The sequence below is a fragment of the Anomaloglossus baeobatrachus genome, chromosome 1, assembly GCF_048569485.1.
Source record: "Anomaloglossus baeobatrachus isolate aAnoBae1 chromosome 1, aAnoBae1.hap1, whole genome shotgun sequence".
Taxonomy (NCBI): Eukaryota; Metazoa; Chordata; class Amphibia; order Anura; family Aromobatidae; genus Anomaloglossus; species Anomaloglossus baeobatrachus.
In genome coordinates this window covers 347,095,183-347,122,743 of record NC_134353.1, presented here as the reverse complement: position 1 = coordinate 347,122,743, position 27,561 = coordinate 347,095,183, and the positions used below count along the sequence as shown (strand labels likewise).

Genomic DNA, 27,561 nt, shown 5'->3' with positions numbered 1-27,561 from the left:
CATGCTACAACAACACTAACTATGCCGGATGTGCGTCACTTACGACGTGACCCCGCCGACACATCGTTAGATTTGTTGTAGCGTGTAAAGCCCGCTTTAGAGACCACTGGATTGTAAGATCTAAATTTGGGGTGCGCATTATAACCAGAGGCGTCTTATAAACAAAAAAAATACAGTAATCTCTTACAAAATTTCTTGTTTTCTGAAATGAGACATTCAGAGATCTAATAGACATCAGTAAAAGATCCACGAGAAATAGGAGGCCACACGTTTTATATAAAAAAATTAGAGGAAGATTTATTTTAATGAAAACTGGATATAGCTACATCATGATGCAGGCATACAAGGATATTAAAACACAAGTTTGTCTTCCATGCCGGTGAAATAAAGAACACAATTTAACAAGCAAAGCCATACTAAAAATAAGAATGAAGTTCTAGAAATGAGGGGACAAAAAAATGTTATTTCCCTTTTATAGGGATTTAATAAAAAGTAAAAACACAAAAAAAAAAAAAAAGAAGAAGAGAGAAAAAATAATTTGCACTGCTATATGCATGCAGAATGAGCCACCTCAAATCTTCAACCCAGAAAATACTGCTTGTCCACCTAAGGAAAGTAAGAAAAAAATATATAGTTACATTAGCATTCCTCATAAGTGTTACATATATACCCCCGTATATGTACGTATTACCCATATAAATCTTCTTAATCAATATAGACAAGAAAACTAGGAGGTCCACGAGCTCTGAAATCCTTCTGTGCACCAAATTATTTTCAAAAGGGAACCAATTAGGTTTAGTATTTAAAGGGAACCTATCACCACTTTTTTGGCGTATAAGCTGTGGCCATCACCAGTGGGCTCTTGTATACAGCATTCTAACATGCTGTATATAACAGCCCAGGCCGCTGTGTAGAACGTAAAAATGACTTTATAATACTTACCCAACAGTCACTCTGTGGTGGATGTGGCTCAGATGGGAGTCTTCGTCCTCCGATGCCTCCTCTTTCGGCCATCTTCGTCCTCCTTCTGAAGCCTGTGTGCATGACGCATCTACATCATACACACTCACCGTTCCTGCGCATGCGCACTAAAATACTTTTTTCTGCCCTGCTCAGGACCTCAATGCTGGGTAGTGTGGATGACGTAGGACGCGTCATGCACCCCGGCTTCAGAAGAAGGACGACAAAGATGGCTGAAAGAGAAGGCGCCGGCACCGCAGCGACCGTTTAGGTGCGTATTATAAAGTGTTTTTTTACATTCTACACAGCGCCATGTTAAAATGCTGTATATAAGAGCCCACTGGTGGTGCCGGCGCCTCCTCTTTCGGCCATCTTCGTCCTCTTTCTGAAGTCTGTGTGCAATATGTGTCTACGTCATACACACTCGCCGGTCATGCGCATGCGCACTACAATACTTTTTTCTGCGCTGCTCAGGACCTCAATGCCGGATAGTGTGGATGACGTTGGACAGCTACAGAAAGACAACAAAGATGGCCAAAAGAGGAGGCGCCGGCACTGGAGGATAAATATGCCCATCTGAGCCACATCCACAGCAGAGCGACCGTTAGGTGAGAATTATAAAGAGTTTATGTTTTACACAGCGGCCTGGGCTCTTATATGCAGCATGTTAGAATGCTGTATATAAGAGCCCGGTGGTGGTGTCCGCAGCTTATAGGCCAAAAAAGTGGTGACAAAGCGATAAATAAGGGAAGGCAAAATCTATTTCTTGAAATGGCCATATGTGAGATGCATTATGAGAGAGTACAGAGCTGTAAAATTCACATGCTCCCAGAAGGATCTTAGCAAATGTCTTCGGTATATAAATGTGGATTGAAAAAAATTGATACACAACAGGAATTCAGCCCAGGAACTTACTGCAATTACGGCTATGTTTATAAAAGGGAAAAGCAAGCATTTACATAGATTAATACTATGGAGGGAAAAAAATATATGTGTATATATATATATATATAATATGAAAATCCAGAGTTAAGCTGTATCCTTAGAAGAATAAATAGTTAAAAAAGTATTCAGTAAAGTTCACCAATTCTAATGATTACGGGGCCTGTAAAAAACGTATTAAGATATACTGCAAAGGATTCTTTACTATAAAGGGGATAAGTGAAAGCATAGCTTGGAGTATCCAGTTTAATATTATAATGCTGATACAGGATGTTGGAAGAGACCATACCAAACGGCAGCATTCGAGAGCGTGAGCATCTCGTACCCTGTCCGCATTGAGCGGGCCTGTGAGAATCGTGAAGTCAGCGCGACACAGGGCCTGCAATGAATTCCCCGCTGGCGGGTACAAACAAGGTATAATGTCAGAGTTAGTAGGCAATTCCTTATTTTGTACCCATTAGCAGTACGTTACCTGTTAACTTTACTGACTCGTTATATATAGGGCAAAAAGAAAAACAAAAGCGCTCTACAGCACGTGTTCTGTATCTTCAAAGGCTCTACATTACGCTATAAGTAAGCACGTCTGGGTGCTGTAAGGTTTTAAAGCCATTAATAGTTACGGTATCTTAATAGTTAATATAAATATAGATATATATAAGTCTATAATATGTTGTATATACTGTATAACTTGCCATTACGCTTAATGAAAAACAACAACAAAGGGAGAACAAGTGCAAGCAGAGAAGCACAACGTACCTGTGTGTGACACGTTGGAAAGGGAATAATTTAGTAGGGTTTGTAACTATTTTGATGACCACCTCGTCTGGCTGTTTTCCCATAACCACTCTGCTGATCTAAAAAATGAAAAATATCTGTTTGATAGCAAAGACTAGAGAAGCAATGGTTCAGAAAGCGACAATGTACTCATGCAAGGAAGCCTAGGGTAAAATGCCACATTAGTCTGCCGTCAAAGCTGCGGATTACGGATCGGGCCCGGGTCATGCATGCAATGTTGTGCGCACCCGTTAGTAGAATGCGCGGGCATGCAATCAAGCCACCGTCATTTACAAACGGACAAAATGCTTAGCACACTATTACATAGCTTCAACAAGGAAAAAATAGCCGGCAGGAAACACGAATACAACAAATACCATTCTGGGTATGGATTTACAATAGCTAAGGCTGCTTTCACACATCCGGTTTTTGCCGTGCGACACAATACGACGATCTGCAGAAAAAAACGCAACCTTTTTTTTTACGCTGGTTGTGTTTTTTCCCGCGTAGACTTGCATTAGCGCCGTATTGTGCCGCATGGCCTTGCGTTGCGTCTGGTTTTTGCCGGATGCGGCATATTTAGCCCATGCGACGGTCGGATGGTGCCTGGTAAGTTTTTTGGTGCGGCGAAAAAACCGCATCGCGCCGCATCCGGCGCAATTCACAATTCAAGCCTATGGACGCCGGATGCGGCGTCCTGCGGCAAAAACAGCATCCAACCGCCGGATGCGTTTTTTTGCACTGCGCATTCTCAGTATCAAGCAACAAAATTCTCCCTAACCACGTTGTTGGATGCATCAGTCATTTTGTCATATAACGTAATGTTTGTGCTCCATGATAATTGCATGTATCTAAGTGTATCTGGATGCACTTAATGACACGTGTCTTTAGCGACACCTTGTGGGCTTAGCCGGTAATACTGATTTGTCATCTAATCCCCATATCTATGCTATATTGAAGATCTTTAAGGCATCCACTTTTAATATCGTCTTGAATTAAATCTCTTTGGTTGCTGTGCTTGGATGCATCAGATATAATATAATATATTAAATATAATATAATATAATATATTAAATATAATATAATATAATATATTAAATATAATATAATATATTAAATATAATATAATATAATATATTAAATATAATATAATATAATATATTAAATATAATATAATATAATATATTAAAAATATAATATAATATATTAAATATAATATAATATAATATAATATATTAAATATAATATAATATATTAAATATAATATAATATAATATATTAAATATAATATAATATAATATATTAAATATAATATAATATAATATATTAAATATAATATAATATAATATATTAAATATAATATAATATAATATATTAAATATAATATAATATAATATATTAAATATAATATAATATAATATATATAATATAATATATATAATATAATATATTAAATATAATATATTAAATATAATATATTAAATATAATATATTAAATATAATATAATTATATATATATATATATATATATATATATATATATATATATATATATATATATATATAAAAAATGCTCCAATACTAATTGTATGCAGTCAGGCATACTTTGATGCATGAAATGACTGATTTACCCTAGCATACTAATTTCAGTGTTTTCTATAGGATTTATCCGGTACCTGTCCCTTGGTGAATAAATGTGATTTGGGAGGCTGTTTGATTTATTTAATATTCGCTAATTTCTTGTCCTGTTATGGCACGTGACACTGTTGATACAGGTGTTATTCTAATGTATCATGTATAGCTTTCATGATGTAATCCTATCTTGAGCAAAAATCACGAAAAGCATATCATGTTGTTGCTACCATTACCTGCATTAATGATTATGATCAAATTGTATTTATATCTACTAAAATAATAATAAATTAATTCAATCATTCTGGTGTTTTGGACTGTATGATCGCTTCTTTCTTCTCTTGATTCTCAGTATGAAGCCGCATCCGTCAGTAACCGGACAGGCCGCATGGAAAAAAAACTTATGCAACGGATCCGTTTTTTTTTCGCCGCATTCGTTGCATATGTTTTTGAGTCGGATTGTGCCGCTCAGCACAAACCGGATGTGTGAAAGCAGCCTTAGGCTTGCATTATGGATTGGCAAGATCCCCAAGGTCACAATCCAATACTACATCTGTCATAAGTCATTAAATGACTGATACTATTGTAACCTCCATATCCATACTAGCGCTGTATCACTTACGGGGCTGTTTGTTGAAGTTTCAATTAAAAAAGTGCCTTATCAGCAGGAGATTATCATTACAGGACTAGTTGTCTCCTGCCAAGTAGTCCTCCTGCTCTGTGTGACCCCACTCCCACCACTGATTAGCAGCTGAATGTACACAAAAAGCTACCAATCAGTGCTGTAGACAAAGTTAATTTATTTTCACATATATTGCGCTATTAACCCTAGAACGCGCAACCATAGAAATCTACCATAGAAAACAAGTGAACTAGCAGGCCTGCGAGGCTCCAGGTATGCGTTCTAAGATTAATTCCACAGCAGCATTACAGATATCATAATTGTCACCAGTGGGACTGGCTCACAATCTAAAAGGCCCATCAGTAGTGTTTTGGAGTGACGTTATACAGAGCTCAGCTTTCAGAGAACTGGCAAGTCTGCAGCAGAGAAAACAGGGATTTTATCAAAACTGCAGCATTCAGGCCAGTAAGTGACATTACTGGAAATCAGGGTCCCTGCCCGTACATCATGCTGCTCTCAGATTAGTGAAAAGATTGAGTGCATATGACCAGGCTAAAGGGGGCATTTTATTCTCAAGACAAAGGGGTTGTCCACTATTTGGACAACTCCTTCTCATTTCCCATGTTCACCCCCATAAATATAAAGCCTATACTCCCCTCCGGTGAGATTCGAGTGATGTTGGAACTCGTGTTCCTGGGGTCCATGTGAGATTGGTATGACACGCGAGCCCTACGACCAATCTGCACCAGCTTCCTTCTTCCCGCCTTCGGATGTTTAAAGTAACAGGAAGTGAGTGGCAGCCGCAGCGCTCGCTTCCTGATAATTACTTGACCGACAAAGCGGGGAGAGGGAAGCCGGTGCTGATTGGGCGCGGGGCTCACGTTTCACACCAATACATGAGTTCTGACATTGCTGGGAGCCGCTCCGGAAGGAAGTATAGGCATTATTTTTTTGGGAAGGAACATGGGGAATGAGAAGGGGTTGTAAATGTAGTGGACAACCCTTTACAGGTATTTCCACACCGCATACTTTAGAGGGGGTGTCTGGCACCACTCACTTCCACATCAGGAGGTGGTTGACACCGATAATGTCTCTTCTTCACATATCTACCTGTAGACGTGCACAATCTAGTTCTTCTGTATAGGTCGGGTGCACTACACCTGCAATCTTGCACCTACAGAGATGTAACGTCACCTCCCGATGCGGATGCGAGTGGCTCCGGATGGCTTTTTGTCTCATAGGTGTGGATCGGAGTTAGTGTAACTTAATTGGAATGGAATAGCATAGGCACACATGCAGCGTCTGCCTCATCAGCAGTTAATATACACATGCTCTGGTTACTGCTCCAAATACAGATGGCATCACAGTCTGTCAGGAAATGTATGTGTTATTGTGGCTAGGGTGCTTGTTCTCTAATCAGCCATCTTTGCCCTTCCGCAACCCTCCAAAATAACCACTATAACACCGTTGTGAAAGTTCCATTTCTCAGAGCATGCATACCATGCATACCACCACATTACACTGATATCTCTTATAACGGATGGTGGCATAATGTACCTTGATGGGCCATATCTGCCCAATTACTGTTACAACATTAATGTGATGGGACAGACCAGGCTGCGATACTCCTGCATAATACAATACGGTCACATTTAATGACTGATACTCACTATTGTAATCTCCATATCCATAGTAGTTATACCCAGAGTAGTCATAGTTGCCGTAGCCTCCATAACCCTGGTTGTTATAGCCATAACTACTGTAGCTTGGACTCCAGTAACTACTGTATCCCTGACTCCAACTTTGATTTGAGCCTAAGGATAAAAATGCCAAAATGAGTAAGGCCAGAGTGAAGATGAGGTGGCATGGTGTCCATCAATGACTTGTGAGGGATCTACTAACCTCCTCGTCCGCGGGATCTTGAAGAGGATCCTCCCCCCCTTGTGCCCCACTGCTGCTGCTGCTGGTACTGTTCCTTGGAAAGTGCTACTTTTATTTCACACTATTGAAAGGAATAAACAACGCAAGAATTACATGAACGAACATAAAAATGGCGACTTTTGTAAATGGCTTACTAAAGGGGCCCTGCTTGGGAAGGATAAATACAAAATGTGATATATTAAAAGGAACCTGTCAGCGGATTTGGGGCCTATAAGCTGCGGCCACCACCACCGGGCTCTTATATACAGCATTCTAACATGCCGCTGTATATAAGAGCCCAGGCCGCTGTGTAGAACGTAAAAATCACTTTATAATACTCACCTAACGGTCGTGCGGTTGGCCATATGGGCGTCTTTGTCCTCTGGTGCCGGGGCCTCCTCTTTCGGCCATCTTCTTCCTCCTTCTGAAGCCTAGGCGCATGACGCGTCTACATCATACACATTCGCCGCTCCCGCTCAGGCGCACACAATACTTTGATCTGCCCTGCTCAGGACCTGAATGCTGGCGAGTGTGGATGACGTAGGACGCGTCATGCACCGCAGCTTCAGAAAGACGACAGAAGCGGCGACAAAGATGGCTGAAAGAGGAGGCGCCGGCACCGCAGCGACAGTTTAGGGGAGTATTATAAAGTAGTCTTTACGTTCTACAAAGCGGCATGTTAGAATGCTGTATATAAGAGCCCACTGGTGGAGGCCGCAGCTTATAGGCCCCAAATCTGGTGACAGGTGCCCTTTAACGTAATTCTTACATGGCACAACTCAATCAGTATTTCTACATGTGAAGAATAAACTAGCTCACAAGTGCAGTGGGGTGTGCCGACAACTAAGACCCAAGCAAAATGATTTGCAGGACCCTTGTTCAGCAGCCACATAGGTAGTCCTTGGCCACCAGACCAGAGCCCTGCAAACCTCCTCCGCTCCCATCTGCACCACTGAATGTAAGGAGAGCCTTGGCAGAATGTGAGAATTGGCATTATAAAAAAGTGGCCTACTTTACTCAAGCCAACATTGTGGTACTTCTTTTCCATAATCTTTTTTACGGGTTCTTCTTCGGTAAATGTGATGAAGCAGAATCCGCGCCGTTTGTTTGTCTTGTTGTCCATAGGAAGCTCAATCGACTCAACCTGAAAGAAAGGTGGAAACAGGTACAATTGTCATTAACCCCAATCCAAGGGCAAGATGGGAAGAAGGTGAATGGCTCTCCCTGATTCAAGGGAGGCGTCACTCACTAGGTGGCTGTAGTTTTGTTAAAAATCTGTTTTATCAGCAGGAGATTATCAGTTCAGTATAAGTAAACCTGCTGCCATGTACCCATCCATATTCATGAGCTTTGTATATTCACACTCACACCATCATTGACAGGTCTCTGTGCACACTGTGCATAGGCAGAAAAGGGAATTTTGTTTACTTACCGTAAATTCCTTTTCTTCTAGCTCCTATTGGGAGACCCAGCCAATTGGGTGTATAGCTTCTGCCTCCGGAGGCCACACAAAGTATTACACTTTAAAAAGTGTAACCCCTCCCCTCTGCCTATACACCCTCCCGTGCATCACGGGCCCATCAGTTTTGGTGCCAAAGCAGGAAGGAGGAAACTTATAAATTGGTCTAAGGTAAATTCAATCCGAAGGATGTTCGGAGAACTGAAACCATGAACCAAAAGAACAATTCAACATGAACAACATGTGTACACAAAAGAACAACAGCCCGAAGGGAACAGGGGCGGGTGCTGGGTCTCCCAATAGGAGCTAGAAGAAAAGGAATTTACGGTAAGTAAACAAAATTCCCTTCTTTGTCGCTCCATTGGGAGACCCAGACAATTGGGATTTCCAAAAGCAGTCCCTGGGTGGGTAAAAGAATACCCCGATAAAAAGAGCCGAAAACGGCCCCCTCTTACAGGTGGGCAACCGCCGCCTGAAGGACTCGCCTACCTAGGCTGGCATCTGCCGAAGCATAGGCATGCACCTGATAGTGTTTCGTGAAAGTGTGCAGACTCGACCAGGTAGCCGCCTGACACACCTGCTGAGCCGTAGCCTGGTGCCGCAATGCCCAGGATGCACCTACGGCTCTGGTAGAATGGGCTTTCAGCCCTGAAGGAATCGGAAGCCTAGAAGAACGGTAGGCTTCAAGAATCGGTTCCTTGATCCACCGAGCCAAGGTTGACTTGGAAGCCTGCGACCCCTTACGCTGGCCAGCGACAAGGACAAAGAGCGCATCAGAACGGCGCAGGGGCGCCGTGCGAGAAATGTAGAGCCGGAGTGCTCTCACCGGATCTAACAAGTGCAAATCCTTTTCACATTGGTGAACTGGATGAGGGCAAAAAGAAGGTAAAGAGATATCCTGATTGAGATGAAAAGGGGATACCACCTTAGGGAGAAATTCCGGGACCGGACGCAGAACCACCTTATCCTGGTGAAACACCAGGAAGGGGGCTTTGCATGACAGCGCTGCTAGCTCAGACACTCTCCGGAGGGATGTGACTGCCACTAGGAAGGCCACCTTCTGCGAAAGGCGTGATAGAGAGACATCTCGCATCGGCTCGAAAGGTGGTTTCTGAAGAGCCGTTAGCACCCTGTTAAGATCCCAGGGTTCCAGCGGACGCTTGTAAGGTGGGACTATGTGGCAAACTCCCTGCAGGAACGTGCGGACCTGCGGAAGCCTGGCTAGACGCTTTTGAAAAAACACGGAAAGCGCCGATACTTGTCCCTTGAGAGAGCCGAGAGACAAACCCTTGTCCATTCCGGATTGATGGAAAGAAAGAAAAGTGGGTAAGGCAAACGGCCAGGGGGTAAAACCCTGATCAGCGCACCAGGATAAGAAGATCCTCCAAGCCCTGTGATAGATCTTGGCGGATGTTGGTTTCCTGGCCTGTCTCATGGTGGCAATGACATCTTGAGATAACCCTGAGGACGCTAGGAGCCAGGACTCAATGGCCATACAGTCAGGTTGAGGGCCGCAGAATTCAGATGGAAAAATGGCCCTTGAGACAGCAAGTCTGGACGGTCTGGGAGTGCCCACGGTTGACCCACCGTGAGGTGCCACAGATCCGGGTACCACGACCTCCTCGGCCAGTCTGGAGCGACGAGGATGGCGCGGCGGCAGTCGGACCTGATCTTGCGTAACACTCTGGGCAGCAGTGCCAGAGGAGGAAATACATAAGGCAGTCGAAACTGCGACCAATCCTGAACTAATGCGTCCGCCGCCAGAGCTCTGTGATCTTGAGACCGTGCCATGAATGCCGGGACTTTGTTGTTGTGCCGAGACGCCATGAGGTCGACGTCCGGCGTTCCCCAGCGGCAAAACAGATCTCTTGAAAACACGTCCGGGTGAAGAGACCATTCCCCTGCGTCCATGCCCTGGCGACTGAGAAAGTCTGCTTCCCAGTTTTCTACGCCCGGGATGTGAACTGCGGAGATGGTGGAGGCTGTGGCTTCCGCCCACAGCAGAATCCGCCGAATTTCTTGGAAGGCTTGACGACTGCGTGTGCCGCCCTGGTGGTTGATGTACGCGACAGCCGTGGCGTTGTCCGACTGTATGCGGATCTGTCTGCCCTCCAGCCACCGCTGGAACGCTTTTAGGGCTAGATACACTGCCCTTATCTCCAGAACGTTGATCTGAAGGGAGGACTCTGTCGGAGTCCAGGTTCCCTGAGCCCTGTGGTGGAGGAAGACCGCTCCCCACCCTGACAGACTCGCGTCCGTCGTGACCACAGCCCAGGATGGGGGCAGGAAGGATTTTCCCTTCGACAAAGAAGTGGGAAGAAGCCACCACTGAAGAGAGGTTTTGGCTGCCAGTGAAAGAGACGTTCATGTCTAGGGACGTCGACCTCCTGTCCCATTTGCGGAGAATGTCCCATTGAAGTGGACGCAGATGAAACTGCGCAAAGGGAACTGCCTCCATTGCTGCCACCATCTTCCCTAGGAAGTGCATGAGGCGCCTCAAGGGGTGTGACTGGGCCCGAAGGAGAGATTGCACCGCTGTCTGCAGTGAACGCTGTTTGTCCAGCGGAAGCTTCACTATCACTGAGAGAGTATGAAACTCCATCCCGAGGTAAGTCAGTGATTGGGTCGGTATCAATTTTGACTTTGGGAAATTGATGATCCACCCGAACCTCTGGAGAGTCTCCAGAGCAATGGTCAGGCTGTGTTGACATGCCACCCAGGAGGGTGCCTTGACTAGAAGATCGTCTAAGTAAGGGATCACCGAGTGGCCCTGAGAGTGTAGGACCGCCACCACTGCTGCCATGACCTTGGTGAAGACCCGTGGGGCTGTCGCCAGGCCGAAAGGCAGTGCCACGAACTGAAGGTGTTCGTCCCCGATGGCGAAACGCAGGAAGCGTTGATGCTCTGGTGCAATCGGCACATGGAGATAAGCATCCCTGATGTCGATTGATGCTAGGAAGTCTCCTTGGGACATCGAGGCGATGACAGAGCGGAGAGATTCCATCCGGAACCGTCTGGTTCTCACGTGTCTGTTGAGCAGTTTGAGGTCCAGAACGGGACGGAATGATCCGTCCTTTTTTGGCACCACGAACAAGTTGGAGTAAAAACCGCGACCACGTTCTTGAAGGGGAACGGGGATCACAACTCCTTCTGCCTTCAGAGTGTTCACCGCCTGAAAGAAGGGAATTTTGTTACTTACCGTAAATTCCTTTTCTTCTAGCTCCTATTGGGAGACCCAGACGATTGGGTGTATAGCTACTGCCTCCGGAGGCCACACAAAGCATTACACTAAAAAGTGTAAGGCCCCTCCCCTTCTGGCTATACACCCCCAGTGGGATCACTGGCTCACCAGTTTTAGTGCAAAAGCAAGAAGGAGGAAAGCCAAGAACTGGTTTAAACAAATTCACTCCGAAGTAACGTCGGAGAACTGAAAACCGTTCAACATGAACAACATGTGTACCCGAAAAACAACCAAAAATCCCGAAGGACAACAGGGCGGGTGCTGGGTCTCCCAATAGGAGCTAGAAGAAAAGGAATTTACGGTAAGTAACAAAATTCCCTTCTTCTTCGGCGCTCCATTGGGAGACCCAGACGATTGGGACGTCCAAAAGCTGTCCCTGGGTGGGTAAAGAATACCTCATGTTAGAGCTGCGAAGACAGCCCTCCCCTACGGGGAGGCAACTGCCGCCTGCAGGACTCTTCTACCTAGGCTGGCGTCCGCCGAAGCATAGGTATGCACCTGATAATGTTTGGTGAAAGTGTGCAGACTCGACCAGGTAGCTGCCTGGCACACCTGTTGAGCCGTAGCCTGGTGTCGCAATGCCCAGGACGCCCCCACGGCTCTGGTAGAATGGGCCTTCAGCCCTGATGGAACCGGAAGCCCAGCAGAACGGTAGGCTTCAAGAATTGGTTCTCTGATCCATCGAGCCAGGGTGGCTTTGGAAGCCTGCGACCCTTTGCGCTTACCAGCGACAAGGACAAAGAGTGCATCCGAGCGGCGCATGGGTGCCGTGCGGGAAATGTAGATTCTGAGTGCTCTCACCAGATCTAACAAATGCAAATCCTTTTCATACCGATGAACTGGGTACGGATAAAAGGAAGGCAAGGAGATATCCTGATTAAGATGAAAAGAGGATACCACCCTAGGGAGAAACTCCTGAATGGGGCGCAGCACTACCTTGTCCTGGTGGAACACCCGGAAGGGAGCTTTGGATGACAGCGCTGCTAGCTCGGACACTCTCCGAAGAGACGTGATCGCTACCAGAAAGGCCACTTTCTGTGATAGTCGTGAAAGGGAAACCTCCTTCAGAGGTTCGAAGGGCGGCTTCTGGAGAGCAACTAGTACTCTGTTTAGAGCCCATGGATCTAATGGCCGCCTGTACGGAGGGACGATATGACACACGCCCTGCAGGAACGTACGCACTTTAGACAATCGTGCTAGACGCTTCTGAACAAACACGGATAGTGCTGAGACTTGTCCCTTAAGGGAGCCGAGCGACAAGCCCTTTTCCAACCCGGCTTGCAGGAAGGAAAGAAGATTAGGTAACTGGAATGGCCAGGGGGATACTCCTTGTGCAGAGCACCAGGATAAGAAAATCTTCCACGTTCTATGGTAGATCTTAGCAGACGTGGACTTCCTAGCCTGCCTCATGGTGGCCACAACCCCTTGGGATAATCCGGAAGACGCTAGGATCCAGGATTCAATGGCCACACAGTCAGGTTCAGGGCCGCAGAATTCCGATGGAAAAAACGGCCCTTGGGACAGTAAGTCTGGTCGGTCTGGTAGTGCCCACGGTTTGCCGACCGTGAGATGCCACAGATCCGGATACCACGCCCTCCTCGGCCAGTCTGGGGCGACGAGTATGACGCGGCTGCAATCGGACCTGAGCTTGCGTAGCACTCTGGGTAAGAGTGCCAGAGGTGGAAACACATAAGGGAGCCGGAACTGCGACCAATCTTGTACTAGGGCGTCTGCCGCTAGAGCTCTTTGATCGCGAGACCGCGCCATGAAGGCCGGAACTTTGTTGTTGTGCCGAGACGCCATTAGATCGACGTCCGGCACTCCCCAGCGGCGACAGATTTCCTGAAACACGTCCGGGTGAAGGGACCATTCCCCTGCGTCCATGCCCTGGCGACTGAGGAAGTCTGCTTCCCAGTTTTCTACGCCCGGGATGTGAACTGCGGATATGGTGGATGCTCTGTCCTCCACCCACATCAGAATCCGCCGGACTTCCTGGAAGGCTTGCCGACTGCGTGTCCCTCCTTGGTGGTTGATGTATGCCACCGATGTGGAGTTGTCCGACTGGACTCGGATCTACCTTCCTTCCAGCCACTGCTGAAAGGCTAGGAGGGCAAGATATACTGCCCTGATTTCCAGAACATTGAGCTGAAGGGTGGACTCCTGCTGAGTCCACGTCCCCTGAGCCCTGTGGTGGAGAAAAAACTGCTCCCCACCCTGACAGACTCGCATCTGTCGTGACCACTGCCCAGGATGGGGGTAGGAAGGATCTTCCCTGAGACAAAGAGGTGGGAAGAAGCCACCATTGCAGAGAGTCCTTGGCCGCCTGGGAAAGGGAGACTTTCCTGTCTAGGGACGTTGACTTCCCGTCCCATTGGCGGAGAATGTCCCATTGAAGTGGGCGCAGATGAAACTGCGCAAAGGGAACTGCCTCCACGGCTGCCACCATCTTCCCTAGGAAGTGCATGAGGCGCCTTAAGGGGTGCGACTGGCCTTGAAGGAGAGACTGCACCCCTGTCTGTAGTGAACGCTGCTTGTTCAGCGGAAGCTTCACTATCGCTGATAGAGTATGAAACTCCATGCCAAGATACGTTAGTGATTGCGTCGGTGACAGATTTGACTTTGCAAAATTGATGATCTACCCGAAAGTCTGGAGAGTCTCCAGCGTAACATTCAGGCTGAGTTGGCATGCCTCGAGAGAGGGTGCCTTGAAAAGTAGATCCTCCAAGTAAGGGATCACCGAGTGTCCCTGAGAGTGCAAGACTGCTACCACTGCCGCCATGACCTTGGTGAAAACCCGTGGGGCTGTCGCCAGACCGAAGGGCAGGGCTACGAACTGAAGATGCTCGTCTTCAATAACGAAACGCAGCAAACGCTGGTGCTCTGGAGCAATCGGCACGTGGAGATACGCATCCTGATGTCTATTGATTCTAGGAAATTTCCTTGAGACATTGAGGCAATGACGGAGCGGAGGGTCTCATCCGGAACCGCCTGGCCTCCACGTGCTTGTTGAGCAGGTTTAGGTCTAGAACGGAAAGGAAAAAGCCATCCTTTTTTGGCACCACAACTAGATTGGAGTAAAACCGTGTCTTGTTCCTGAAGAGGAACAGGGATTACCCTCCTCCTGCCTGCAGAAGAGCATCGGCTCGGTGGGGAGGTTTTGAAGAATCGATCGGAGGACGAGAACAGAACTCTGTCCTGTGCACGTGAGCACAATGTCCCTCACCCACCGGTCTGTGACCTGTGGCAGCTAAATGTCGCCAAAGGCGGGAGAGTCTGCCATCAACCGCGGATGCGGAGAGAGAGAGAGCTGAGAGTCATGAGGAGACCGCCTTGGTAGCGGTTCCTCCAGCTGGCTTCCTTGGGCGTGATTGAGCCCGGCCGGAATCTGAGCCCCTCTGAGGCTTTTTTGCCCTTTTGGACGAGGACAATTGGGACCTGCCCGAGCTTGGGAAGGACCGAAACCTCGACTATCCTTCCAGGACAGCATTAATAGGGTAAGTCGCAATGCAGACATTGCGAGGTTACGGACGCCCCTGCGACACAGACGTACATGTGCTCAAGACCAGCTGCGCAAGAACAGCTGAAAAGCTTAGGGTGCCCATACGGCTGTGAATGCCGGAGCAACCGACACGCCGATAGCCTCATAGACAGAATTCAACCAGAGTCCATCTGTCTGTCAATGGCATCTTTAAGTGAAGTCCCATCTCCACTGCAACTATGGCTCTAGCCGGAAGCCTGGAGATTGGAGAATCCACCTTTGGACCCTGGGTCCAGCGCTTGACCACGTCAGAGGGAAAGGGATAACGTGTATCCTTAATACGTTTGGAGAAAACGCTTATCTGGTAAGCGTGGTGTTCCTGGACTGCTTCTCTGAAGTCAGCGTGGCCAGAAAAATACTCAATATACGTTTGAGCTACTGAAATGGGACTTCTCCTGCTGTGAGGCTGACTCTTCGCTGGGGGAGCTGAGGGAGAAAGATCCAACATTCCATTGATGGACGCTATAGGATCATTCCCTATGGCGTCACCATCCGGTGTATCCGGATTGAGAGCGGTGTCAGGATCAAAGTCCTGATGAGCTACGTCTGCCTCGTCATACAGAGAGTCCTCCTGGGACCCCCCCGGAGCACCGATTTTATTCCAAATGAGGGTGGCCAGGGACCAATGAACCAGATTGCGCATGGCCTGTCTGGACTGCAAGTCTCTATCCCATGACAATATATCAGCCGAAACTGCAACTCCGTCCCTGTCCTTGGACAGGGTTGACAGGTGGTTCCTTTGGCCACGTCTAGTAGAGACCCCGGCTGACCAAGTGCTACAGGGGAGCATTGCACACAATGGGGGTCAGTGCCGTGGAACAGTATCACATGCAGTAAAAACAGCATCGAAAGCCTGTGTTGCTTATATGCTGCTGCCGACTAGCCATCTAGGAGTATAGAGCCAAGAATGGCGACCGTACAGTGCAATGTATAGCATACAAGCATAAAGTACAAATGAACACTGCCGCACATGCAATACAAGCAGCATAGAAAGCCTGTGCCATGGCACTCCTGCTTTTCTGCTGCTGTAGACTAGCCATCTAGGGGAATATAGCCTAGAATAGCGATCATACCGTGCAATGTATAGCATACAAGCATAAGTACAAATTAACACTGCAGCACTGAAAAAAAAAAAACCTGCTCTGAGGCTTTTTTGTGCCTCAGATACAAGCAGCATAGAAAGCCTGTGCCTTAGCACCCCTGCTTTCCTGCTGCTGATGCGTCGCCATCTAAGAGGGCATATAGCCAAAAATAGCGACCTATGCAGTGTAAGCATAAAATACAAATGGACAACTGCGGTATTTAGTGCGGTCAGCACTTCAGGTGCCGCTTACCGCCCGCCTATAAGCGGGTGTGTGGTCGCCCCAGTCCTGTGCCTGGTTGCCCAGAGTCCGTTCTCTCAGCTCGGCCTGCAGTAATGGCTGCCGGCGTCCTTCTCCAGCTCGTGTGAGTAGGGGCGGGCCGTGGGCGTGCCCCAAGTCAGAGCAGGAAACCGGCGTCCCACAGTGTCCAGTGAGAGGGCTGGAGCATGTAAATAAGGCTCCAGCCCTCGGCGCTGCCGATTGACAGGGTGGGGGCGGGAACGAAGCGGAGCTAGGCCGCAAAAGCCGGGGACTGGATTTATAAGCGCCGCCGCCGTAAAAGCGCGGTCGGCGCTAAGTCCCCGGCGCACTACAAGTCCCAGCCGCGCCGCCGCTCCCGGAGCGTCCGGCGCGGTAGTTCCCAATACATAAAGTCACTCAGCTAGGCTGCAGTGACTGTAACCCTTTACTGTCCCCGGCGCACTAGCACTCCCAGCAAGTCTGGAGTGTGCTGTGCCTGTGTGTACGGGGACACAGAGTACCTGAATGGTGCAGGGCCATGTCCCTGAACGGTACCCAGCTCCGTATCCAGCAGGTTCAATGGGTCTGTGGATGGAGCCCGGCCTCAGGGCTTTGGGGCCGGTAAGATCCCACTTCCTCAGAGCCCCTCAGGGGGATGGGGAAGGAAAAACAGCATGTGGGCTCCAGCCTCCGTACCAGCAATAGGTACCTCAACCTTACAAACCACAAGTGGGGTGAGAAGGGAGCATGCTGGGGTCCCCATATGGGCCCACTTTTCTTCCATCCGATATAGTCAGCAGCTACTGCTGACTAAACAGTGGAGCTATTGCATGGATGTGTGCCTCCTTCGCACAAAGCTTGAAAACTGGTGAGCCAGTGATCCCACTGGGGGTGTATAGCCAGAAGGGGAGGGGCCTTACACTTTTTAGTGTAATGCTTTGTGTGGCCTCCGGAGGCAGTAGCTATACACCCAATCGTCTGGGTCTCCCAATGGAGCGCCGAAGAAAAGTGCATCGGCTCGCTCGGGGGGGCGGAGATGTTCTGAAGAAACGAGTCGGAGGACGAGAACTGAGCTCTATCCTGTAACCGTGAGACAGAATGTCTCTCACCCATCGGTCTTGGACATGTGGCCACCAGGCGTCGCAAAAGCGGGAGAGCCAGCCACCGACCGAGGATGCGGTTTGGGGAGGCCGAAAGTCATGAGGAGGCCGCCTTGGAGGCGGTTCCTCCGGCGGTCTTTGTAGGACGTGACTTAGACCGCCATGCAGAAGAGTTCCTCTGGCCCTTCTCTGACCTGTTGGACGTGGAGGAATGGGACCTGGCTGAGGGCCGAAAGGACCGAAACCTTGGTTGTATTTTTCGTCGCTGAGGTCTGTTTGGTTTGGACTGGGGTAAGGACGAGTCCTTTCCCTTGGATTGTTTAATAATTTCGTCCAATTGCTCGCCAAACAAACGGTCGCCAGAAAATGGCAAACCGGTTAAGAACTTCTTGGAAGCAGAGTCTGCCTTCCATTCGCGTAGCCACATGGCCCTGCGGACTGCCACCGAATTGGCGGATGCTACCGCTGTACGGCTCGCAGAGTCCAGGACGGCGTTCATGGCGTAGGACGAAAAGGCCGACGCCTGAGAAGTCAAAGACACAACTTGCGGAGCAGAGGTACGTGTGACCGCATTAATCTCAGACAGACAAGCTGAGATAGCTTGGAGTGCCCACACGGCTGCAAAGGCCGGAGCAAAAGACGCGCCTATGGCTTCATAGATGGATTTCATCAGGAGCTCTATTTGCCTGTCAGTGGCATCCTTGAGCGATGAACCATCTGCCACTGATACTACGGATCTAGCCGCCAGTCTAGAGATTGGAGGATCCACCTTGGGACACTGAGCCCAACCCTTAACTACGTCAGGGGGGAAGGGGTAACGTGTGTCATTAAGGCGCTTAGTAAAGCGCTTGTCCGGAAATGCTCTGTGCTTCTGGACAGCATCTCTGAAGTTAGAGTGATCGAAAAACGCACTCCGTGTACGTTTGGGAAACCTAAACTGGTGCTTCTCCTGCTGCGAAGTCGACTTCTCTATAGGTGGAGTTGGGGGAGAAAGATCTAGCACCTGGTTGATGGACGCTATAAAAGGTCATTTACTATGGCCTCCCCTTCAGGTGTATCTAGATTGAGAGCAACGTCAGGATCAGAGCCCTGAGCTGCGACCTCCGCTTCATCCTCCAGAGAGTCCTCATGCTGAGACCCCGAACAGCGTGATGAAGTCGGGGAAGGTTCCCAGCGAGCCCGCTTAGCCGGTCTGGGACTGCGGTCTGTGTCGGAGTCCTCACCGTGGGACCTAGGTGTCACCCCAGGAGCACTTTGCTGCGCCGACCGAGGGGGGCCTGGGGGCGATGAACTCACAGTGCCCTGGGCCTGTGTTACCGATCTGGACTGCAAGGCTTCTAGTATCTTAGCAGACCATTTGTCCATAGACTGAGCCATGGACTGTGAAAGCGACTCAGAGAGTTTCTCAGCCAAAACTGCAAACTCTGTCCCTGCCACCTGGACAGTGGAAGCCGGCGGTTCTACCTGAGCCGAGGGTCCCACCAGTGCCCAAGGCTCCGGCTGAGTGAGTGCCACAGGGGCCGAGCATTGCACACAGTGAGTGTAGGTGGAACCTGCAGGTAACATAGCCGCACAAGAGGTACAGGTTGCAAAATAACCCTTGCTCTTTGCGGACGACATGCTGTTGTCTCCTCTGAGAGTGATCAGTGAGGGTATAGCCAAAAGCAAAATAATGCGGCCGAACAGAGAAAATGTATACAATAATATATATATATATATATATATATATATATATATATATATATATATATATATATATATATATATATATATATATATATATATATATATATATATATATATATATATATATATATATATATACACACACACATACATACATACATACATACATACACACATACATACATACATACATACACACACACTTCGGCACCCTAGGGGGCTTACCGACCGCCCAAAGCGGTTGTGTGTCCACCAGATTCCCCGCCTGGGCCTCCCAGAGCTGTGGAGCTCGTTCTGAAATCCTCCACCGGCAGAAGTGATTGTAACAATGGCTGCCAGAGTTCTCAGGGGAGGAGGGAGCCGTGGGCGGTGACTAATAAAGTGCGGGAATCTGGTGCCCCACAGTGCTCAGTGAGGGGGGAGGAGAACACCTAAGTATGCTCCAGCCCTCACTGCCGACGTCCAGTCGACCGTCCCGCCCTTACCCCTGACTGGCAGGCCCGGGGGCGGGAGTTATGGTACTAGGCCGCAGAAGCCGGGGACTAAATTTAATAACGCGGCCGACGAACAGGCGCGGTAGTCCCGGTCGTCACAGAAAAACAGCAGCCGCTGCAGCGTCTGTAACACAGGCGCTCCATGCGCCGTCCCCAAGGGGACACAGAGTACCTTTTAGATGCAGGGCCTGTCCCTGATGATACCCAGTCTCCTGTCCGTCAGATTCCCCCAGGGGCTGCGGAGGGAGCCCGGTCCTAGTGAAAGGTGACCGGTTAGGATTCCACTTCTCCCAGAGCCTCTAAGGGATGGGGAAGGAAAACGGCATGTGGCTCCAGCCTTTGTACCCGCAATGGGTACCTCAACCTTGACAGCACCGCCGACTTAGTGGGGTGAGAAGGGAGCATGCCGGGGGCCTCGTGGGGGCCCTCTTGTCTTCCATCCGATACAATCAGCAGCTGCTGCTGACTAAAATGTGGAGCTTGCGTGAATGTGTGCCTCCTTCAACACAAAGCATAAAACTGATGGGCCCGTGATGCACGGGAGGGTGTATAGGCAGAGGGGATGGGTTACACTTTTTAAAGTGTAATACTTTGTGTGGCCTCCGGAGGCAGAAGCTATACACCCAATTGTCTGGGTCTCCCAATGGAGCGACAAAGAAATTCTCATTAGTGGTGTCGGCAGGGTTATACGCAGCTCAGCATTCAGAATACCAGTTAATTGGCGTCAGATAAAACGGATTTCATCAAATCTACTGCAAGCAGTAAGTAACTTATCACTGGAGTCAGGATCTCTGCCCCTACATCATGCTGCTCTCTGAAGGGGTAACAAAAACCTGGTGACAGGCTTGGGGTGAAGGTGTTAAAGGGAACCTATTTGACCCAGTTTTGTAAACTAAATGTTTTAAGGAGTACGTCTAGGGGTGTAGTGGTAGTGAACAATTTTAACCCTCAGGTAATTCATGGAATTGTATAGCATTGGGCTGTTAATATAAAACAATTAACATTTTTTTTTCCACTAAAATGTTGCTTTGGCCCCAAAGTTTTTATTTTAAAAAAGGATAATAGGAGAAAATGGATGATACAATTTCTCCTCAGTACGTCAATACTCCATATGTGGTCAAAAACTACTTTTGAGGCCCAGTAGAAAGTGAAGAAGGGAAGGGGTGCCAAATTTGAGTTCAGATCTAAATGGAATGGTTTGCGGGTGCCATGTAACACTGGCAGAGCCCCTGACATGCCAGATATGCAAGACCCCCACAAGTGACTCATTTTACAAACTGCACCCCTTAATGAATTTAACTAGGGGTGCAGTGAGCATACTGACACCACAGTTATGTCACAACATTTTAAAACTATTAGGTGGTAAAGAAAAAATAACATTTTTACCACTAAAATGTTGTTTCAACCCTAGATTTCTAATTTTCACAAGGGGAATAGATAAAAAAGGCTCCATAATATAGGAGGGAAGGAGCGCCATTTTAATTTTGGAGAACAGATTTTCCTAGAATAGTTTGCAGACTCCGTTTGCAGAGCCCACAAGGGCCAAAACAGCAGAAACTGCCTCAAGTGAGCATATTTTGGAAATTACATCCCTCTGGGAGTTCATCTGCGGGTATGGAGCCAATTTTGCCTCAGATCCCATTGGCTTTTTTCACCTGGTGGTCATCATTGCTGGACTACAATTTCCCCTCCTCTGATTGACACCTCACTATCAATGTACAATCTGTATAGAGAGCCCGATGTGGACGGTGGCAGCTTTCCCAGCTCTGCTGCTTTTGTAAACCTATAAGCTCAGATTGTGCCAGAACAACTGCAGCCAATAAATTAAAGTGATACATCAATGGATTCAGAGTCTCTATGCCTACATCATGCTGCTCTCAGATGAGTTAGCAAAACCTTACTGACAGCTTCCTTTAGCAGATGACAGACCTCAGAGGGCACTTGTATTTTTGTAGGTTGAGTTGAATGCTATTTTGTGGCAATTTGGGTACAAAACATTTTGGATCAGTTCACATTTATCCTGTGCTCTATGCTGAGCACTTACATTAGGGTTTCCATTTAGTTCTCCAAAATACGTGAATCAGGTGAAACCTCCCATGGATCCATTCACTTATGATGCAGCAGAGTTACTCCAGACTCAGTTTGGCCTCTTTTCAAATGGTACACAAAACTGTTAACCAAAGTTTTGTGCACGCCTACAAAGATGGACACCGCCAGACCACAGGACAGTCGGGAGTCCAAAGTGACTCGAACTGCCTCAAAACAATGAAATTTCTGTTTGGATTTTTATCTGAGTCACGTTTTTCTGAGATTTACACGTAATCCCCAATGTAAGCGCTCAGCTTAGTGCACAGGATAAATGTGAGCTGATCCTTACTGCAGAATATACAAAATCAACAATTGGCTTTACTACTATTTTTCACCTGGCATTAAGTGGTACAGTGACTTTATTCCTTGGGTCAGTATGCTTACAGCAATACCAGATTTATGTAGGTTTTTTTTTTAGGTTTGGGTACCACAACGCTAAAAAAGTTTGGTTTTTTTTTACCAAATAAAGGGGGTTTTGCATCACTGAATATTGAATGTTAGTTTGTTTTTTTTAAATTTTCCTGCCTACATTCATATTTTTTTTTGTTTATCCACTCAAAGGGTTAAATATTGTGATCATTTTATTGAACGGGTCATTCTGGATGCAGCGATATCAAATGTGTGTACTTTTATTGTATATTTTTATATAAATATAAGCATTTATTGGTATATTTTACTTTTTTTGCTCTTTATTTTCTGATTTGTTTTTAAATATTTTTTCAATTTAATTTTTTTTTTCTTTACTTAGTTCCTATATGGGACATTAATTTTTATTACTCTGATTGCTGATGCACTTACATTGCAATACATTATACCTGACAGTGATAGTCTAAAAGGCTTCTCTCAGTGTATGCTCTTGGCATTGTCTAACAAACTTGTCACAGCTGGCTGACCCGGAAGTTGTCATCCTGACCTCTGCTATTAGCCTCAGGTGATTGGGTGGGAGAGAGCTCACTCCATGTCCCAGCCTCAAATGCTGCGATTGCTAAGGCTTGTGACATTTAGGGGGTTAAACAGCCAAGGGTGGCAAGGGGACCTTCCCTGGCTGTGACAGGCAGAGCTCGGCTATAACTTACACCAAGCTCCCAGTGGAGATTGAGCGTGCATAGGTCCTGTGCCCATGCGATTGCCATGATGTACATTTATGTCAATTTGCAGGAGCCCCTTTCCAACTAAGACGTAAACTGACATCAAATGTCAAGAAAAGGTTAAAGACATTCCATTTTCACCAAATTCTCAATTCCATAATGAGCAATTGACAAGGCTTCGCTCTCGGGTTTCTGTCGCTACTTACTCCCATGAGATGATGACCTGGCCCGCTTTGACCACTGAGGCCAATAGTAGGAATTGTATTGTATTTTTTTTTTTTTTTTAAATAAAACATGGTGTGCCAAAAATGCAAGGAATCTACCAAACTGTGTGCGGCTATGATAAATTTGGCAATAGTAATTCATCCCTAGTGTGACATGGACAGATTTTTATCTCGTAGTGTGAACAATGTCCAGTCAACATAAAAAAAAACAATAAAAACTGTAGTTAGACCGGATCTGTCACCAGATTTCGCAATACAAACGGAATACATTAAATAGATCTTAGACCTGTGAATGTAGCAACATGTGACATTTAAAACTTAACTTTTAATTGGGTTATATAAAATAAAATAAATAAGTGCAAACAGTGATCCACACACCAATTTAAAACCCGAAAATGATGAGGCCAATCAAGGATTAATAGATTGTAGCGCCATCACTTTCAATCAAGCGGGTGAATATTATATTCACCCATATGATATAACACAGGTGAACAAGAGGGTGAAGTGCCATATTTATTTATTTATTTATTTTTTTTATATTATATATAAATATCCCATCCAATATCATTAGCTGGGGAGATAATGGATATATGTGACCTACAATATTATGAAAGGTTTATATATAAATCACCCCAGAGTTGTTGTTGTTAACCAGCAATATTGATATTAGGCATAAATGGATATCTGCCTAGCTATAAAACTGCACACTGTAAACTAACAGACAGTGAGACACCTTGATAGGCATATACAGTGTGAATTACAGTATCCAATAGATAGTAGCTAATGGATATAGTATATTCAATAGGATCTCTATCAATAAGCCATAATTAGATAAAATAGTGCAGTGTTATACAACCCAATGTCACATGTTGCTACATTCACAAAAAATCATACATGTAAGAGTTCTATTCTGATACCTATTGGTGTTGAATTTTTGCTATTTCAATAGATCTTAGACCTGATACTTCGCTATCCCTTCATAAAGGATTATACAGCTATTCTGATAATCTCCACCCACCCACCCAGCAGCTTGTACTGAGCAGTGGGAGATCACCGCAGCATAGGAGGGACACTGAGGAACGGTCACTCAGGCAAGGTATTGGAGATTCAGTTAAACTTTGAAAAAGTATTAAAAGTAGAAAGCCTCATCAGGTCCATTTACTAATTTATGCAGTTTATATTGTCAATCTGGAGACTAATCCTCTTGTCCAAGTGAAATTTCCTTTTATAACTATTGGAAGAAATTACCTGTATTCTAATGACTATGAAATATATCAAATTATATTTTCATGTGACCTGAAGCGGATACGATCTACAATAAAAAAAGGACAATTACCTCACCAAATGTTCCAAAGTACTCCCTTATCTTTTCTTCTGGTGTGTCTGGGGACAGGCCACCCACAAATATTTTCTTTACTGGTTCTTTTGTCTTCATGGCTTTCGCCCTTTTTGGATCAATGACTTTACCATTAAGTTTGTGCTCTTTCTGCTCCATCACCTGCAAGAACAAACAATTGATGGAAAATATGGTTATGTGGTATTTCTAGCAACAGGCACCTACAGATGTGTCCTTGCCTTTCCTTCTAGCAAGACATATCCAGAGATGTGTGGGGCAGGACTGCCATTTTAGAAACAAGCAACATGACTTTGGGATCCTCTATCAAGAGAAGGTTACGGTACATTGTTCTATGCAGGACCTCCCAGAGCCTGTAATGTGTACTTGTCACACTGTACAAAGGGCTGGCGAGATGTAGTACAGCGTATTACCCACTAGGTGGCAGCAGAGTAATGAAGGAGAGTCTTAGAAACACTAACAGAAAGGAGGCTGAAGTACAGCAGAGTAACTTCAACAGGGAGTTCACAGGCGAACCACCAGGGGGCAATAGAGTAGTCAAACAGTCAGGGTCTAGCCAGGAAAGTCAAGTCACTGCAGATGAGGATCAATATCTGGTCAGACAACAGAACTGAGGTCAGATATCGGGAGATCAGGTATGCAGAAGGAAACACAAAAGGTCACAGGGAACAGAAGACAAGACCAGAGGGTGAGGAGACACAAACATGGGGAGGAGGATGAACCAGGATGGGTAAACAACTGACAGGAGCGGGAAGTCAAAGACTGGAACAGGTGGATGAACGGGGGAGGGTCTGGTCAGGGCACGGTAACAAGGAGTCAGATCAAACAGGAAATCTCACCAGAGCTAGTCACAGGCTGCAGAGCAAAACTATAACCAGCACTGGAATGCTGGTGCAGCGACCAGATATAATGTCTCCTGAAACCAGAACAAGGCTGATGGGAGTTAACCCCTGACATGACCAGGCTGGGTTTGGGAAACTCTGGAGTGGGGAATATCGGTCCTGGATCATGACAGTACTGCAGCCTGTAATGTATACTGTAGCCTGTAATGTATACTGCAGTCTAGATTTTAATAACATGGTCGCAAAATCATACTGAATCACTGTAGTCAGAAATGTAACTTCTCAACCAAATTCAACAAGAAAGGAAGGACATATTGATATGTCAGTAATAACACAAATGTACTATCCTACTACGCTGTGCTGTTTAAGCCTTTAACACCTTACCGACACCCACGGTGCATGTTTAGTCTATGTTGGCAGAAGGTGTATAAAGACTACGGGGTCAGCCCGCCCCATACCCAGCACATAATGGATGCGTCTTACAGCTATTGGTGGAGCAGAGATCAACACGTGACTGTTAATTTCCACTGTCAATCTCTGCCAGTGGCATTAACAGCACGCCAGCTTTGGGGCTGATGGGTTGTTATGACAGTCTGCTGAATAGCTGCGGGCCTGTCATCATGGAGCCCCTGTGGCTGGATTTCAAAGGAGACTGTGAGCTTTGCTATAACAGTAATAGGGTGGTATCAGAAGATTCTGGACCTTTAATATAACGGGACAAAGTACAAAAAAATAAAAAAATAAAATAGATATCTGTCTTTCGAAATATCCCTCCCACCCCCCCTGAAATAACCCCTTCACCACTGGTGATAGATTTTACATTTTTTTTCTTCCTTCTTCCAGTGGCCATGACTTATTTAATTTAGTGTCAAAGCTGTATAAGGGCTTGATATTTGTGGAATGAGTTGTACTTTTGAAAGCCATTTATTTACTGGAAAATGGGGGGAAAAAGTCAAGTGCGGTGAAATTGCAAAAAATGATATATATTATATATCCTCTTTCACTTGTAAAGCGCCATTTAATAAATGGCGCAATAATAATACTACAACAACAATATTGATAATAATAAATATATCTATCAGACAGAGCCGGTAATAAACCAACTCTGCCTTCTCTATGGGACGTTCGGCTGTGTCTGCTCGTGCAAGATCTCTTGCAGCTGTTTACTACACGAGGACGTTTTAGAAACGGCAGAGTAATATGCAAACCACCTAAAGGGCACTTTACACGCAGCGATATCGCTAGCGAGCGTACCCGCCCCCGTCGGTTGTGCGTCACGGGCAAATCGCTGCCCGTGGCGCACAACATCGCTTATACCCGTCACACGTACTTACCTGCCTAGCAATGTCGCTGTGGCCGGCGAACCGCCTCCTTTCTAAGGAGGCGGTTCGTGCAGCGTCACTAAGCAGCCGCCCAATAGAAGCGGAGGGGTGGAGCTGAGCGGGACGAACATCCCGCCCACCCCTTCCTTCCTCGTTGCGGGCGGCCGCAGGTACGGTGTTGTTCCTCGTTCCTGCGGTGTCACACGTAGCGATGTGTGCTGCCGCTGGAACGACGAACAACCTGCGTCCTGCAACGATAATCGGGAATGGAACGACGCGTCAACGATCAAGTAAGTAATTTTGATCGTTAACGGTCGTTCGAGCGTTTCACATGTAACGATGCCGCTAACGAGGCCGGATGTGCATCACGAATTCCGTGACCCCAACGACATCTCGTTAGCGATGTTGTTGTGTGTAAAGCAGCCTTAAGTGTTTAACGCTAGAGATGTGATCTCCAGGAGTATAAATGGAGGTCATAAATTCTCTCCTGTTGATTATATCTGAGAACTGGTGTTCAGCTCTGAAACCTCACCAACAAAAAGTCATTGAGAAAATAGAAGGGGTCCAAACATGATCCAACAATGGTGAACTGTCCTAATCATGACTTATTTGCATAGCCTGGAAAGAAGTGAAAAGGGGGTATGATCCAAGTATTCCACTACGTCATAAATGATAACATGGGCTCAGAGGGAGTAGGATTTTTAATAAGCAACTAAACCCAAGAACAAGGAAAGAAGGGAATTTTGTTTACTTACCGTAAATTCCTTTTCTTCTAGCTCCTATTGGGAGACCCAGACAATTGGGGTGTATAGCTTCTGCCTCCGGAGGCCACACAAAGTATTACACTTTAAAAAGTGTAACCCCTCCCCTCTGCCTATACACCCCCCCGTGCATCACGGGCTCCTCAGTTTTGGTGCAAAAGCAGGAAGGAGGAAACTTATAAATTGGTCTAA

The 27,561-nt window shown here is 46.6% G+C and overlaps 1 protein-coding gene across 6 annotated transcripts in view; it reads right to left on the bottom strand.

Annotated features, from left to right (window-relative positions):
- Positions 1 to 270: 270 nt before the first annotated feature.
- Positions 271 to 27,561, bottom strand: part of HNRNPD (heterogeneous nuclear ribonucleoprotein D) — a 56,024-nt gene continuing 28,733 nt past the window's right edge. For 2 of the 6 annotated variants that reach the window (XM_075352416.1, XM_075352418.1), the window contains 6 exons: positions 24,427 to 24,588; positions 7,863 to 7,994; positions 6,833 to 6,932; positions 6,601 to 6,744; positions 2,659 to 2,756; positions 271 to 606 (listed from right to left, as the gene is read on the bottom strand). In XM_075352416.1, coding sequence (XP_075208531.1) covers positions 2,689 to 2,756; positions 6,601 to 6,744; positions 6,833 to 6,932; positions 7,863 to 7,994; positions 24,427 to 24,588 — 606 coding nt within the window. In that variant the 3' untranslated portion in view covers positions 271 to 606; positions 2,659 to 2,688. Of the gene's footprint in view, positions 607 to 2,191; positions 2,299 to 2,658; positions 2,757 to 6,600; positions 6,745 to 6,832; positions 6,933 to 7,862; positions 7,995 to 24,426; positions 24,589 to 27,561 lie in introns of all 6 variants that reach the window. The other 4 variants (XR_012754622.1, XR_012754620.1, XR_012754621.1 and 1 more) reach the window with 4 other exon arrangements.